Source organism: Photinus pyralis, unplaced genomic scaffold (assembly GCF_008802855.1).
Source record: "Photinus pyralis isolate 1611_PpyrPB1 unplaced genomic scaffold, Ppyr1.3 Ppyr1.4_LG6, whole genome shotgun sequence".
Taxonomy (NCBI): Eukaryota; Metazoa; Arthropoda; class Insecta; order Coleoptera; family Lampyridae; genus Photinus; species Photinus pyralis.
In genome coordinates this window covers 46,254,398-46,270,186 of record NW_022170663.1, presented here as the reverse complement: position 1 = coordinate 46,270,186, position 15,789 = coordinate 46,254,398, and the positions used below count along the sequence as shown (strand labels likewise).

General features: G+C 35.6%; 1 protein-coding gene across 1 annotated transcript; it reads left to right on the top strand.

Moving 5' to 3' along the window:
• The first annotated feature begins 10,019 nt into the window (after positions 1-10,019).
• LOC116175127 (farnesyl pyrophosphate synthase-like) lies at positions 10,020-15,776 on the top strand. The gene is made up of 3 exons (XM_031493235.1): positions 10,020-10,037; positions 14,376-14,825; positions 14,876-15,776. Exons 2-3 carry the CDS (start codon positions 14,469-14,471, stop codon positions 15,215-15,217), a joined length of 699 nt encoding a protein of 232 aa, XP_031349095.1. The 5' UTR covers positions 10,020-10,037; positions 14,376-14,468; the 3' UTR covers positions 15,218-15,776.
• Positions 15,777-15,789: the final 13 nt, after the last annotated feature.

The window sequence follows — 15,789 nt, the reverse complement described above, 5'->3', positions numbered from 1 at the left end:
CTTCGACTAACTTTCACGAAGTGATAGTTTTAAGAGTATCGCACCTATAATGCACGTAATCCGTAATTCTATTTACACGCCAGAGGTAGGTATATGATTATTAGCACCACATTCCAGCGGTATTCGTATAATAGCCACGTAGTTATAACCTCTTCAGAATTCTTTACTATTTACGAAGCTTATCGACGATATCTCTGTGCAATTATGTTTGTTTTGTCTTTTTGAGATCATATGGGAATCGTTACTATCGCAGATTTGGAGAAGGAGAAGTAAGTGCAAAAATTGCTCCCAAAACATGCATTCTTGTATGTCATATTTAGGTAAATTCTCCATGCTACTGAGAAAACTTGGAAAAAGCACATTTTTAACGAAATTTAGAGTATAGTTTGCAATATTCGTGTTTATTTAAGGGGGTGTCTCCTTTATAGTACACAAATATTTTTGCACCTTTGATTATGTTGAAAGCGCCTATATGCAACTCTTGTACTGTGCATACAAATACCAATCGCTATTTTGGAATTACGAAGTTTTCAACCACATTCAGAACCATATTAGAATTATAGATTCATGTATTTCTAAAGGTAGTAACTTTTGCCGTACATCGAATACTCCCCTAACGATTTGGCGATTACGATTTTTTTTGGGACATTCTATCGCACTTTTTAACTGAATATTTATTTGGAGGAGTGTAAATTTTCTATTACTTCAAATATTTTTTTATACAAGGTGTAGCATCTAAGACTTCTCGGATCATAATCCCCTTACCATAAAAGATACCGAAAAGGAGTGTTAAATAAAATTCCATTTAACTATGCACACGAGCCGAGCATCTTAAAATTTTCAAAAGTAATTTAAAAGAAAATTTTAGCCAGTTTTAATATGTAACTGAATATAATAAATTTCAGTTAATTGTAACACAGTTTTAGATTCTAGTTTTACAAATTTTCAAGGCTGAAGAACGAATTAATATCCAAAATAGTAAACCAAAATATTCAGTTTTGATCTTATTACGTATCTTAATCAACCTAATAGTCTAAGAGCTAGTAGCATAATTTTTTAAACAATTTTATTATTGTTTATATTTGGATATGCTAATAACACTTTTGAGCGTCTGAAAATTCATTGTGTTAAACCCAAAATTTTCATAGGTTAGATTGGGCTACTAGTTCAAAAGTTACAGCCCTTTGAATTTTCTTACGAAATTTGGTTCTAGTCTATAACTTTGGATTGAGAAGTCTGATCGAAAAAGTACGAATTGTTTTGGATTCTACGCACCAAAATTAATAAGTAAAAGTGTTTTCTCGAGAAATTTTGGTGCAGTCGATTTTTGGAAAAAAAGGAAGGTTATAACCTGCCTTTTTTTGAGGCCCGAAGAAAAATTATCTCAGATCGACCGGGAAACAAAATTTTCTTGTACAACGTGGCCTGTAGAATCCATAATTTCAAACAGTTCCAAGATTGGGCTACTAGTTCAAAAGTTACAGCCCTTTGAATTTTCTTACGAAATTTGGTTCTAGTCTATAACTTTGGATTGAGAAGTCTGATCGAAAAAGTACGAATTGTTTTGGATTCTACGCACCAAAATTAATAAGAAAAAGTGTTTTCTCGAGAAATTTTGGTGCAGTCGATTTTTGGAAAAAAAGGAAGGTTATAACCTGCCTTTTTTTGAGGCCCGAAGAAAAAATTGTCTCAGATCGACCCGGAAAAAAATTTTCTTATAGAACGTGACCTGTAGAATCCATAATTTCAAACAGTTCCAAGATTGGGGTCCTAGTTCAAAAGTTACAGCCCTTTGAATTTTCTTACGAAATTGGTTTCTAGCCTGGTTTCTAGTCTATAACTTTTGATCGAGAAGTCTGATCGTAAAAGTACGAATTGTTTTGGATTCTACGCACCAAAATTAATAAGAAAAATTGTTTTCCCGAGAAATTTTGGTGCAGTCGATTTTTGGAAAAAAAGGAAGGTTAAACACTGCCTTTTTTTTGGCCCGAAAAAAAGATTGTCTCAGATCGACCCGGAAAGAAAATTTCTTATAGAACGTGGCCTGTAGAATCCATAATTTCAAATAGTTCCAAGATTGGGCTACTAGTTCAAAAGTTACAGCCCTTTGAATTTTCTTACGAAATTGGTTTCTAGTCTATAACTTTTTGATTGAGAAGTTTGATCGAAAAAGTACGAATTGTTTTAGTATTTAGTATTTATTTATTGTTCTTGTTTTTACAAAATAAATTTGTTTACAATTGTCAAGGCCTAATGTCTATATGTATAAAACAGTACAGATAGAAAAACAAACAAACAAGTTAAATAAACAGACAAACAAACACCTAGACGTGTATAATTTACTCCAGAAAATCGGCCGAAGGCCAACGATAGCTTACGAATTCATTTATTGAGTAAAAACTTTTCTCAGTAGAAACTTTTTCAAATTGTGTTTAAAAATCGTGTATGGGAGCTTTGTTATGTCTGTAGGCAGTTTATTTAAAAAGCAGGGACTATAATAATTTGCTCCGTATCTGCAACGTTGCAACCTGAGGTACTGACTCCTCACGAGATTACCACCCCTGGTGCTATATCCATGTATTTGGTTTTGAAATGTGTAAGAATCTCTTTGTTGTTTAGCGTGTAACAAACACACGTATATATTTATATAAACAAGGCAACGTAAGTATTTCCATAGTGTTAAACTGTGTTCTTACATCATTTCTATATGGAGTTCCTGTCATTACGCGCAGAGCCCGGCGCTGAAGACCAAACAATCTTCTTGAGTGAGAGGAATGACCCCAACAGAAGATGGAATAATTAATGAGCGGATGAATTAATCCATGATACGCTGAAGTAATCGTTTCTGAAGTTACCTGACTGTACAATCGTCGCAATACATATATGTTCTGACTAATCTTGCCGGACACATGGTCGATATGCAAACCCCAGTTTAACTTCGGATCTAAATATACCCCGAGGAATTTCACATAATCTGGATTATCCCAGTTTAGAGTTTTATTTGAGAATTCAACCGTTTTTGTTTTCTCCACATTCATGCATAACTGGTTTGCGGTAAACCAATCTGAGATTTTCTTTGTCGATTTCTGTATGATTTTGGATGTGTCCGCGCTGCCACCACTCCATTTTGATACTGTGGTATCGTCAGCAAATAGGGTCAGATGGGCATCAGGCACGGCATTGCTTATGTCATTTATATATATAAGGAACAGAAACGGCCCTAAAATTGAACCTTGCGGTACCCCTCGTGTCACGTTTTTAAAACTGGATGTTGAACCCCCCACATATGTGCACTGCTTTCTACCATGCAAATACGATCGAATAAGTTTTGCACTAAGAGCATCAAAACCGTAGTGAATAAGCTTATTTACAAGAATTTCGTAGGTGACGCAGTCAAAAGCTTTTTGAAGATCACAAAAAATTGAAACGGTGCTTAAATTTGCTTCGAACCCTTCCACAATCATTTCAATTAAATTACTGATGGCCAACGAGGTAGACATTCCTGCTCTAAATCCGAATTGGTTAGTATTGAAAAGTTTATTTTTTTCAAAATACATACAAATCTGATTTTTTAGTACAGTTTCCACCACTTTCGAGAGAGTAGGAAGAATGAAGATGGGTCGAAATTTGTTTAGTTCTATCGCTTGAACACATTTTGGAATTGGTATAACTTTTGACAGTTTTAAAATGTCAGGAAAACATCCGGTTCGTATGATTTCATTTGTTAACTTGGTTAATGGGCCTATAATAACGTCTGTTACCGATTTCATTACTGCAGTGGTGATACCAAAGACATCTGAAGTGTATTTAACTTTTATGCTTCTAAGAGCATCTCTTATAGCATTTTGACTCACCTCTACAAATCCAAAGGTTTGATCAACGGTAGCTGTGCCAAGGTACTTTGTAAATAACAAGTTACTGCTGATGGTATAGATTTATTTACAATCTCTGTAACAATGTTAATAAAGAAATCATTAAATTGTTCTGCGGTAGCATTATGCATCTGATCAGATTTAATGGCCGCGAAAATTATTTCGAAAACTGTTTACAATTTTCCAGCACGCTTTGCTTTTATTTTTATTCTGTTTTGGATTCTACGCACCAAAATTAATAAGAAAAAGTGTTTTCCCGAGAAATTTTGGTTCGGTCGATTTTTGGAAAAAAAGGAAGGTTAAACACTGCCTTTTTTTGACCCGAAAAGAAATTGTCTCAGATCGACCCGGAAAGAAAAAGTGTTTTCTCGAGAAATTTTGGTGTAGGTGATTTTTGGTATAAAAGGAAGTAAGTATTCAAATACTAAGCGAAGTGTTCGAATACATCTCAAAGTATTCAAATACCTTGCGAAGTATTCGAATACTTCACGAAGTATCCAAATACTTTGCGAAGTGTTCGAATACTAAATATTTGTGAAAGTATTTGAGTTACAAATACAAATACTGCTTCCATAAAAGTATTTAATTACAAAGTATTTGAATACTTTAAAGGATTTGAATACTAAAAAGTATTCACAAAATTGAATACTGCCCAGCTCTGCCTTAATTTCGGGAAATCAAAATTTGTTCACTCGCTTAAGAGGTACGAGGGAAAATCGAAAAATTTGTCAATTTCAGAATGACTCTATATTTTCTTAGTTACAAAAAGTACAGAAAAATGTTTTTTGTACTCCGATGGACTAAATCAACGTGTTTTGTCACTCATTTAAGGTTCGTTTAGAAATTTTACAATAAAACTGAAGAAAAAGTAATTAAACATTTTTAAAATGAGAAGTTGAAACACTTTTTGTGCGAAAAATACACCAAAAAAAGAACAAAATCAAAGGCTACTATAATTCATAATTATTGACTTACTTCGTGATCGTATATGGTCTTTACTTTAGTTACAATAATATTTATCTCAAATATCAGCCGTGCTTCGTAGTTACATGTCACAGTGAAAATGTCACGTTACACCTGCTCTCTTTATTTTATATGCATAGAATGTAACTTGCAGTTTGTCGACAATTTAATTTGGTTTTTTTTTTTTAAATATGAATTTAATTATTTTGTTGTTGTTTAGTTATGTTAAGATTTTGAGTTTTTTGTTGTGTTTCTTTCTTTTTCTTTTTTTTTCTTATTACATTAAATCATTGCGCGTTAACTATTATGTATTGTCCTGTAATTGGAAGGTCTGTTCTGTTGGGCAATAAATCTCTATTATTATTATGGTCGGTGTATCTTGTGAGAACTCAGGTCTAGCCTGGTTAACTAATCGCACGGATTAAAATCAAGTAACGATTAGTGTCTGTGTCTGGTGAAGTTATGTAGGGTTCTAAAGAAAAAAAAAAAAAAAAAATATTCACACACTCGCATTGGAAATCTACGGATAGTATGTAATTCATACTTACCAACATAGCTATTAATGGCCACAATAGTCAACGCTATCAGGAAAGAAGAAAACAAAACAAAAATATCATTATAATAATTCCTGTACTTTTATTAAATAGAGTTTATGTGTAAGTGTTTCTTTGGCTTTGCGTTTGGGTTGTATACGAGTGGGTTGTGATAACGTGGTGTGTTTATGTGAAGAAGGAGTTTTGTGTTTTTTAATTGTATTTATGGTGTTTCTTTGTTCCTGAGGTCCTATTTGTGAGGTTGTTTGGGTTTTTGGTGGAGATATTGCAGTATTTTGTGAGCCTGTGGTGCTGTTAAGGTTTTTGCGCTTCGGTTGTATACGAGTGGGTTGTGACAATGTGGTGTGTTTCTGTGAAGAAGGAGTTATGTGTTTTTTAAGTGTGCTAGGGCGTGGGTGGACCTGTCTTTGTAGTGCATGTTGCGTTACTTGTATTTATGGTGTTTCTTTGTTCTTGACGTTGTATTTGTGTGGTTGCTTGGGTTTTTGGTGGGGGTATTACAGTATGTTGTGAGCATGTAGTTCTGTTAAGGTTTTCACGTTTCGGCTGAATCCGAGTTGGTTGTGATAATGTGGTGTGTTTCTGTGAAGAAGGAGTTTTGTGTTTTTTAATTGTGCTAGGACGTGTAACTTTATTGGGTGGACCTGTCTTTGTAGTGCAAGTTGTGTTACTTGTATTTGTGGTGTTTCTTTGTTCTTGAGGTTGTATTTGTGTGGTTGCTTGGGTTTTTGTTATTGCTATTCTTGCACCGTTGCATCTAGAAACTGCAACCGCACCGCAATACACAACAAAGTGTAGTTGATGTAAGCTTGTGTTATCGTTAATGTAATTTGGTAAAATGTGGTCATTTAATGTTTGTGACAGTGTGCGTAATTTTGTAGTGTGACTGTGTTTAGGTATTCGTGGTCTTTGCGTTGGGTCAGTGTTTGAGAATTCTAACAATGCATTGTCGAATTCTTTTTGAAGGGATGTGAGTGTTTGGTTCGTGTGATTATTTGTATCTATCGATGGCTGCAGTGTCGCAAATGTCTGTATTTCAGAGTTGTTTAGAACGGATGTATTATCTTGTACGGTGAGTGTGTTGTTTGTGTTGAGTAGTGCTTCAATTTCGTGCCTGATTTGTTCCTGTGTGTCTAATGTAAGGAGTGTATTTTTAATAATAACTCTACGTTGATCTGCAATGCGTTGTTCTGTTAAGTGTGCTAAATGTGGGTATTGTGTAATGAACGCGTGATATAGTTTACCTCTGTATTGTCCTGTCCGTTTCCATCTTCGTGATCTCCAGATACGTACCAAAAATGAAGCGATTCATCCCTTCGTCCCATTTCATACGTCTTTTGGAGGTTTCCTTTGCGCTGGTCCCATCCACAAGCGGTTGAGAAGCAGGCACAAAGGTCTCATGGCGGTCCTCTTCAGGTGGTCGTTGTCCTCTTCGTAGTCTTCTTTCGGCTGTAGAGGTTTCGGGTATCCCGACGAGCGGCCGCCTGTTCACCAACTCGTCACTATCTATTACTACACTAATTATTATTATTATTATTATTATTATTATCGGTGTTTCTTGTGAGAACTCAGGTCTAGCCTGGTTAACTAATCGCACACGTACATTGGACATCTAGGGATAATGTAATTCGTACTTACCAACATACCTATTGATGGGCACAATAGCCAACGCTATCAGGAAAGAGGAAAACAAAACAAAAAAAATCATTATAATAATTCCTGTAATTTTATTAAATGGAGTTATTGTGTAAGTGTTTCTTTGGCTTTGCGTTTGGGTTGAATACGAGTGGGTTGTGATAACGTGGTGTGCTTCTGTGAAGGAGTTTTGTGTTTTTTAATTGTATTTATGGTGTTTCTTTGTTCCTGAGGTCGTATTTGTGAGGTTGCTTGGGTTTTTGGTGGAGATATTGCAGTATTTTGCGAGCCTGTGGTGCTGTTAAGGTTTTTGCGTTTCGGTTGTATACGAGTGGGTTGTTTCTGAGAAGAAGGAGTATTGTGTTTTTTAACTGTGCTAGGGCGTGTAACTTTATTGGATGGACCTGTCTTTGTAGTAAATGTTGCGTTACTTGTGTTTATGGTGTTTCTTTGTTCTTGAGGTTGTATTTGTGAGGTTGCTTGGGTTATTGATGGAGATATTACAGTATTTTGTGAGCTAGTAGTGCTGTATTGGTTTTTGCGTTTGGGTTGAATACGAGTGGGTTGTGATAACGTGGTGTGCTTCGGTGAAGAAGGAGTTATGTGTTTTTTAACTGTGCTAGGGCGTGTAATTTTATTGGGTGGACCTGTCTTTGTAGTGCATGTTGCGTTACTTGTATTTATGATGTTTCTTTGTTCTTGAGGTTGTATTTGTGAAGTTGCTTGGGTTTTTGGTGGAGATATTTTAGTATGTTGTGAGCCTGTAGTTCTGTTAAGGTTTTTGCGTTTCGGTTGAATACGAGTGGGTTGTGAAAATGTGGTGTGTTTCTGTGAAGAAGGGGTTTTGTGTTTTTTAAATGTGCTAGGGCGTGTAACTTTATTGGATGGACCTGTCTTTGTAGTGCATGTTGCGTTACTTGTATTTATGGTGTTTCTTTGTTCTTGAAGTTGTATTTCTGTTGTTGCATGGGTTATTGGTGGAGACATTACAGTATTTTGTGTGCCTGTAGTGCTGTTAAGGTTGTTGCGTTTGGGTTGAGTACGAGTGGGTTGTGTTTGTGATAACGTGGTGTGTTTCTGAGAAGAAAGAGAATTGTGTTTTTTAGCTGTGCTAGGCCGTGTGGGTGAGGGCGTCTTTGTAGTGCGTGTTGCGTTACTTGTATTTATTGCGTTTGTTTGTTCAGGAAGTTGTGTTTGTGTGATTGGTTGAGTTAAGTTTGGAAATATTACAGTATGTTGTGTGTCATGTTGTGAGTCTAAAGTGCTGTTTAGGCTTTTGCGTTTGGGTTGAATACTAATGGGTTGTGATAATGTGGTTTGCTTCAGAGGTGAATCTCTGATTGTAGTATATGTTGTATCATTTGTTGTGCTTGTTTGTTCGGTAAGTTGTATTTGTGTGTTTGTTTGGGTTAGAGGTGGAGATATTACAGTATGTTGTGTACCGTGTTGTGAGCGAGTACTGTTGTTTACATGTATACGTTGTGGATCATTTCTGTGTGTAGTATCTTGTGTTATGTTTAGAAATTTACGAACAATATGGCATGTGTTGATAATGACTGCTTTTTGTAAATGTTTGTATGTGTTTTTGTCCAAACCTAATAGTTGTAAATTGTGGTGTATTGTCTTTGTTTGGTATAACTCCGGTAGCACTAAGAATAATGGGAACTATAACAGTAGATTTCATTCTCCATTGCGTCTTAAGCTCGATAGCTATATCGGTGTATTTGCGGTGTTTTTCTGCATGTGTTTTAGTTAAGTTGTTAGTGTTTGGGATGGCAATGTCTATAATACAAATGGATTTTTGTGTTTTATCTATAAGTGTAATGTCTGGTCTATTATTGTGGATAGTTTTGTCTGTGAGTAGTGTCCTGTCCCAATATAATTTGTGTGTGTTGTTTTCGAGTATGATCTGTGGCGTGTATTTGTAGTATGGTGTCGTATCTGTTATGAGATTGTGTTTAAGTGCTAATTTTTGATGTATGATTTTAGCTTCCTGATCGTGTCGATGTTTGTATTCAGTTTGTGCAAGTCGTGTGCATGCCGATATTATATGTTGGATTGTTTCTGATGTTTGTGAACAAAGTCGACAAGAATCATTTGTCACTGTTTTATCTTTATGTATGTGTTTTTTATAGTTGCGTGTGTTAATGACCTGGTCTTGTATTGCTAATATGAAACCCTCAGTCTCCGGGAAGACATCACATTCAGACAACCAACTGTGCGTTGCTATAGAGTCAACACAATCCTGGCCAACCTCTTGTGGAAATCGTCCATGTAAAGGCTTTTGGTTCCATGTCTGTATGTTATTTGTGATGTATGTAAGTTTGGATGTGGGTGGGAGTACATTAGTTTCGTGTAGGTTAAGTGGTGTGTAAGATTTGTCTGCATATGTTACTGTTTTGTGTAAGACTGAAGTATCTGATTTGTTATAAAAGTATTGTCGTAAATTGTGTATTTGTGTTTGGTGCAATAGTTTTATATCTGTAAGTCCTCTACCTCCTTCCGAACGAGGAAGGTAAAGTCGTATAGTGGAGGAGTGAGGGTGATGTATATGGTGTTTTGTTAATAGTGTACGTGTGTTTCTCTGTATTTGTTCTAAATCTGTATTTGTCCAACGTATAATCCCGAAAGAGTATGTAAGCAATGGTATGGCATAAGTGTTAATAGCTTTGATTGTATTTCTACCGTGTAATTTTGTTTTAAGTATACTGCGTTCTCTTTGTAGGTATTGTGTGATAAGTATTTGTTTTATACTCGTATGTTTAATATGTGTATTTTGCTGAAAACCAAGATACTTATAAGTTTCATTCTCGTCCATGGAATTTATTAAATTACCCTGTTCTAGCTCATAATCTAAAAGTTGTCTTTTACCAGTTGTGATGTGTTGTGTTTTACATTTATCAATTCCAAAGTCCATTTGTATGTCACGTGAGAATGTTTCGGTAATGTGTAGAAGGGGATTAAGTTTTATGCTTGTGGAAGAGTATAATTTAAGATCGTCCATGTAAAACAGGTGTGTAATGTTGTGATGTATTTCGTGGTTGTGCTTAATATTGTACCCAAAGTTAGTAGTGTTTAACAAATATGAAAGTGGATTAAGAGCAAGACAAAACCAAAGCGGACTTAAAGAATCGCCTTGAAAAATGCCTCTTTTAATTTGTATTGAGTCAGTAATAAGTTTTGTGTCGTTTAGTGTAAGTGTTAACGTAGTGTTCCAACATGACATTATGTAATTGAGGAATTGTGTAATATTGTTGCTGACTTTGTATATTGAGAGTACTTGTTGTAACCAAGAGTGTGGTACTGAATCGAATGCTTTTTTTGTAATCAATGTATGCAGTGTGTATGTTTCGTTTGTTATGTCTGGATTGTTCGAGTATTACAGAGTCTATAATGAGTTGCTCTTTACAGCCTCTGGAACACTTGGTACACCCTTTTTGTTCTTCGTATAAAATGTTGTTATCAGTACAGTGTTGGTATATTTTGTTGGTAATGCATGATGTAAGGATTTTGTATATTGTAGGAAGGCATGTAATTGGTCTATATTTAGATGGGTCTTGTGTATTGTTGTCTTTTGGGAGCATGTAAGTGATACCTTGTGTAAAGAATGCAGGAGTGCGATCTGGTGAATTAAGAAGTTCAGTAAATTGTTCCGCAAGGTAAGAGTGAGTGTAGGTAAAATATTTCCACCAAAAGTTGTGAATGTTATCAATGCCTGGACTTTTCCAGTTATGTAAGTGATTAATAGTTTGAATGATGTCTGTTGTAGTGATGTTTGTGTTATTCATAGGAGTAATGTATTCAGTGCGTGTGGTTTCTGTGGTAATCCACGGGGCGTGTGGATTGTGTTTAATGTCTTTGGTCCATAAGTCAAACCAGTATTGCTGAAGTGAGTGTAGAGATGGTGGAATGAGTTTTTCATTAGTGCTGTTTTGTGTTAGTGATCTGTAAAATAGTTTTTCGTTATGTTTAAATTGTGTGTTATGGCGCTTTCTGTCTGCAGTTTCCCTATAGCGTTTTAAACGGTTTGTGTATATTGATAGTTTTTGTGTGAGTGTATCTCTATGTTTGTTATAGTTTGTATTTTGTTCTCGTATGGTGTGATTGTTTAGTTTTGTAGTTATGTGTTGTACTTGTCGTGTTAATTTTGAAGAACGAGTTCCTTGTATGTATTGTGTAATTCGACCCAAGTCACGTCTGATGTCATCGATGCGATTAATCAGGCGTTTTTCCCAAGCCGGGGGTGAGCGCTTTTTTGTTGTGTGGTGTTCTTTGTTTGTTGTTATTCTTGAACCGTTACATCTAGAAACTGCAACCGCACCGCAATACACAACAAAGTGTAGTTGATGTAAGCTTGTGTTATCGTTAATGTAATTTGGTAAAATGTGATCATTTAGTGTTTTTGAGAGTGTGCGTAATTTTGTTGTGTGACTTTGTTTAGGTATTCGTGCTCTTTGTGTTGGGTCAGTGTTTGAGAATTCTAACAATGCATTGTCAAATTCTTTTTGAAGGGATGTGAGTGTTTGGTTTATGGGATTATTTGTATCTATCGATTGCTGGGGTGTCGCAAATATCTGTATTTCAGTGTTGTTTAGAACGGGTGTATTATCTTGTACGATGAGTGTGTTGTTTGTGTTGAGTAGTGCTTCAATTTCGTGCCTGATTTGTTCCTGTGTGTCTAATGTAAGGAGTGTATTTTTAATGATAACTCTACGTTGGTCTGCAATGCGTTGTTCTGTCAAGTGTGCTAAATGTGTATTGTGTAATGAACGCGTGATATAGTTTACCTCTGTATGCTGTCCTGTCCGTTTCCATCTTCGTGATCTCCAGATACGTACCGAAAATGAATCCCTTCGTCCCATTTCATACGTCTTTTGGAGGTATCCTTTGCGCTGGTCCCATCCACAAGCGGTTGAGAAGCAGGCACAAAGGTCTCTTCATGGCGGTTATTATTATTATTATTATTATTATTATTATTCCGTTTTTTACGCACTTATTGAGCTAGTGCATGCAGACTCATCGATTAGGCAAACCCAAAAAGTGGATGCAACCGTCCATAAGTCTCATAAGCGAGCCGAAGTCTTTTAGACCTTAGGAAAACAGGTTTTAATTATGAATGAGGAATTGACAGTATCTGTGTTGATAAAGGCTTGACCGAATGATGACACCGATATCTCAGTGTTGCATTGTACCCTTTGTGTTATTATGGGTAAACTTTTTGTTATTGTTGATAAACAGTGCATTGCATCATTGTTTTTGTACATTGACATTTACATTTATTCAAACCTTCTCTTTCTTATTTCTTTGGCCGAAAAGGTGTTTAAAAAAAAGGATATTTTATCTACGTATTGTACTCATGAAAAGAAGCAAAAAGGTCTTAATAAACATAGGCCCACAAATGAACTGTTTCAGAGATAAGCGTAGATTTTGTATTATTGCCTTCATTAAATTACATTATTTAAAAAAAAGCATTTTGACATTGTAGGTATCACCGAAACCTGGTTAATAATTCTTCAGGTTACCCTAAATTAGAATGGATCTCACGTGAAAATGAGGAGGTCACGTGGCGCTGTTTCATAAAAACAATTTTGAATTCGTTACAATAAGTGAGGATTTAATCATAAGTGATGTTTGTGAGAAGGTATGCTAACTGAATCCTGAGTATAATAACAGGCTACAGCAATACATTTCATCTAAAATATACGAGTACCTTATAATTCATCAAATTGAACTCATTCTTGTGGAGTTTTTTTTTAATTAAAATTAATTGATAACTATTTTTTCTAATCCCAATATCAGTGAGTTCATCAAATATAAAATACATGCAATACAAACGGCTTTTTCCCATAGATGGTTTCCTTTAGGAATATACAATCCAAATTTTCCTATAATTTTTTAACTCACACTCACAGATCGTGGTCCTGCCACAAGAGCGAGGACACGGTTACTACGCCAAGCGCTCACACTTCGCCCTGTCAACAGCTCCGGTGAGTCCGAACGAGACAACATCCCAAATTGAGACAGAGACAAAGGGGACAGCGATTGGAACAAACGCACCCCCAATCGCCCACATAGCCAGCCAATGGGTGAGATTTGCAAGAAATATCTTCCCTACCCAGCCTGGGTCACACCCACCCAGACTTCCGTAGACAGCAAATGAGATTTGATCGACTTATGAAACCTACTCAGAACACACGAGCCGAAATTGATGAAGAAAGTTCCAGCAAATGTGTTAATTTAAAAAAAGACGGAGATCTGGGATTCCCATATGTCCATTACGGCGCGCTGATAAGATTCTGGGAAATTGAAGAAATCCAAACCTAACACGCAGTCCTATCGCAGGAACAGGACCACAGCTTTACCGTAAAGCTGCGGCTGAAAGATGAAGAAAAAGCAACCGTTCGCCATACCATACATACCTTTAGTGGTGCCAAATAAAAGTTTTGAATAAAATGGGAGGGGGGTGCGTGAACACACATTCTAACCTTCATTGTACCTATTGTAACAAACGGTCTCATCGAAATAGGTTGATTTGCACAAACCGGGGGGAATTTTCTCTACCAACTACAAAATGAATGGTCTGGCCCAGACATATCTATTAACGTATCCTTATTATGACGTTATTTTGTCCTAGTTATAATTAAAATGTGTTTGTTATCTTAGCTAAGCGATTTTAACACAATTCCTTTGCACCTTTATGCCTTATTCAGATCGATCTTTCGCAGTTGTTTTCCAGGATGTCGTCACAGATCATGCAAGTATCAACTATTATTAGTGATATGTAAAAACTTTTTAAGCTTTTTAAATGGCCAGCGTTTTCATATAAAACAATACTCTTATAGAAACGTTCATACCAAATTTCATGGTAATCTCATCATTGGAAAGAGACTTTAGTACCACTAATAATGTTTAATATATGCCGCCATCTTGGAAAACGGCGTCCATATTACATTTTTAAGTGGCGAGCATTTATTTATAAAACAGTATCTTTAAGGGACCATTCAAACCACATTTCATGCTTGTATCATCTGAAAGATACTTGCCATTATCTGCCCACTAGTATGCATTCCTGTTAATTTAAATTTTTCTGTACATGAAAATTTCGTTACACCGTTCAATAAGCAGTGTCAAATAGAATGCACGCAACTCATATATTGGGGAACTAATTGAATATTTCTCAAAAAAAACAGGCCCCATTTCTTACGGATACGTTCATACACTAAAACACATAAAATTACATACTTTGGTGAACTACTAATAATACGGGCAATAACGAATACCAATATCTAAACCTCATAATTTCAAGTATAAGTATCCAATCGCAACTAAAAATGATTATGTTAATTTTTAGCTAAATGGATTTTATTTGATCATCGACGATATTCAGGACGGTTCACTACAAAGAAGAGGATCGCCTTGTTGGTACCTACTTGAAGGTATTGGAATGAATGCCATACTCGATGGATTCACGTTACAGAATTTCATCTTTCAAGTATTAAAAAAGTTTTTTTCACATCACAAGTGCTACGTTCAGGCAATGGAAGTATTTCACTTGGCATCTGTTATGAGTGTGTTAGGTCAAACGTTGGACACCGAACGCCCTACACAAAAAAATGGAATATGTGATCTAAACTTCTTTTCTTCGAGTAGATACAACGCAATTGCGAAGTATAAAACTAGCTATTACACAGTCCTGCTGCCAGTTATGTTAGCTATGCATTTAGCAGACAAAGTTGATTTAAACGTTATTAAATCCGATTTGGCCGTTTTGAATGAACTGGGTTTCTTCTTTCAAGTCCAAGTATGTGCGATCGTTCCCTTTTGTTTAAATATTTACCTTTTCTTTTGTAGAACGATTTCTTGGACTGTTTTGATGATTCTTCGATCACTGGTAAATTAGGAACGGACATAGAGGAAGCGAAGTGTACGTGGTTAATGGTTACAGCGTTAAAACGAGCTAATGCGTCACAAAGAAAGGTACTGGAAGAAAATTATGGAAAAAAGGATAAGGATAGTGTAGTAAAAGTTCGGAAAATGTACGAAGAGTTGAAGATCCCTGACGCTTATTACCAATTAGAAAATTACAGTTTAAATTTATTTAGACGACGTACACATGAAGCGATCCTGTCAGATATCTTATTTGAAAAACTTACTAAACTCTTCTGTAAGAAGCTAACTGATTATGGAGTATAACGTTAATACTCCCTAAAATGTGTTCGTTCATTTGTAACAATTGTTTATTTAAGAACTATTTATTTTTAAATAACTAGATTTTTAAACCATGTTTAAGAAAGTAATGTTTATAAATTATACATTTTTATTTCAAAAAATACTACAAACTATGGGAATAAGGAAATAACTTAAAATGTGGAATTTATTAGCTACTGTTCGAGAACGAAACGAATCCAATGCAAATCTTAGGACAGCGTCCTTTCTAAGCTAATCGCAGACCCGATTGTTCATTATCTAGACTTCGTCTAGACGACACCGATGAAGCTCGCCAGTTTCCTATCTTGGTAAAATCCCACACGCTCTAAATGCGGGCGTTTATGGCTAATAAACTGACTCAAGCCTACTATCTGTACGAGGATATTTTAAGAAACAATAGTTATTTATTATACAAGACGATAAATGGATATTTTCACCATTGAGTGAATTAACTTTCACGAGATGGTTAGTTTCCCTTTATCGCCGTGTATAATACAAAACTTTATTTTTACAGAATAGGACAAAATTAAGTAGATATACATGCAGTGCGAATAATA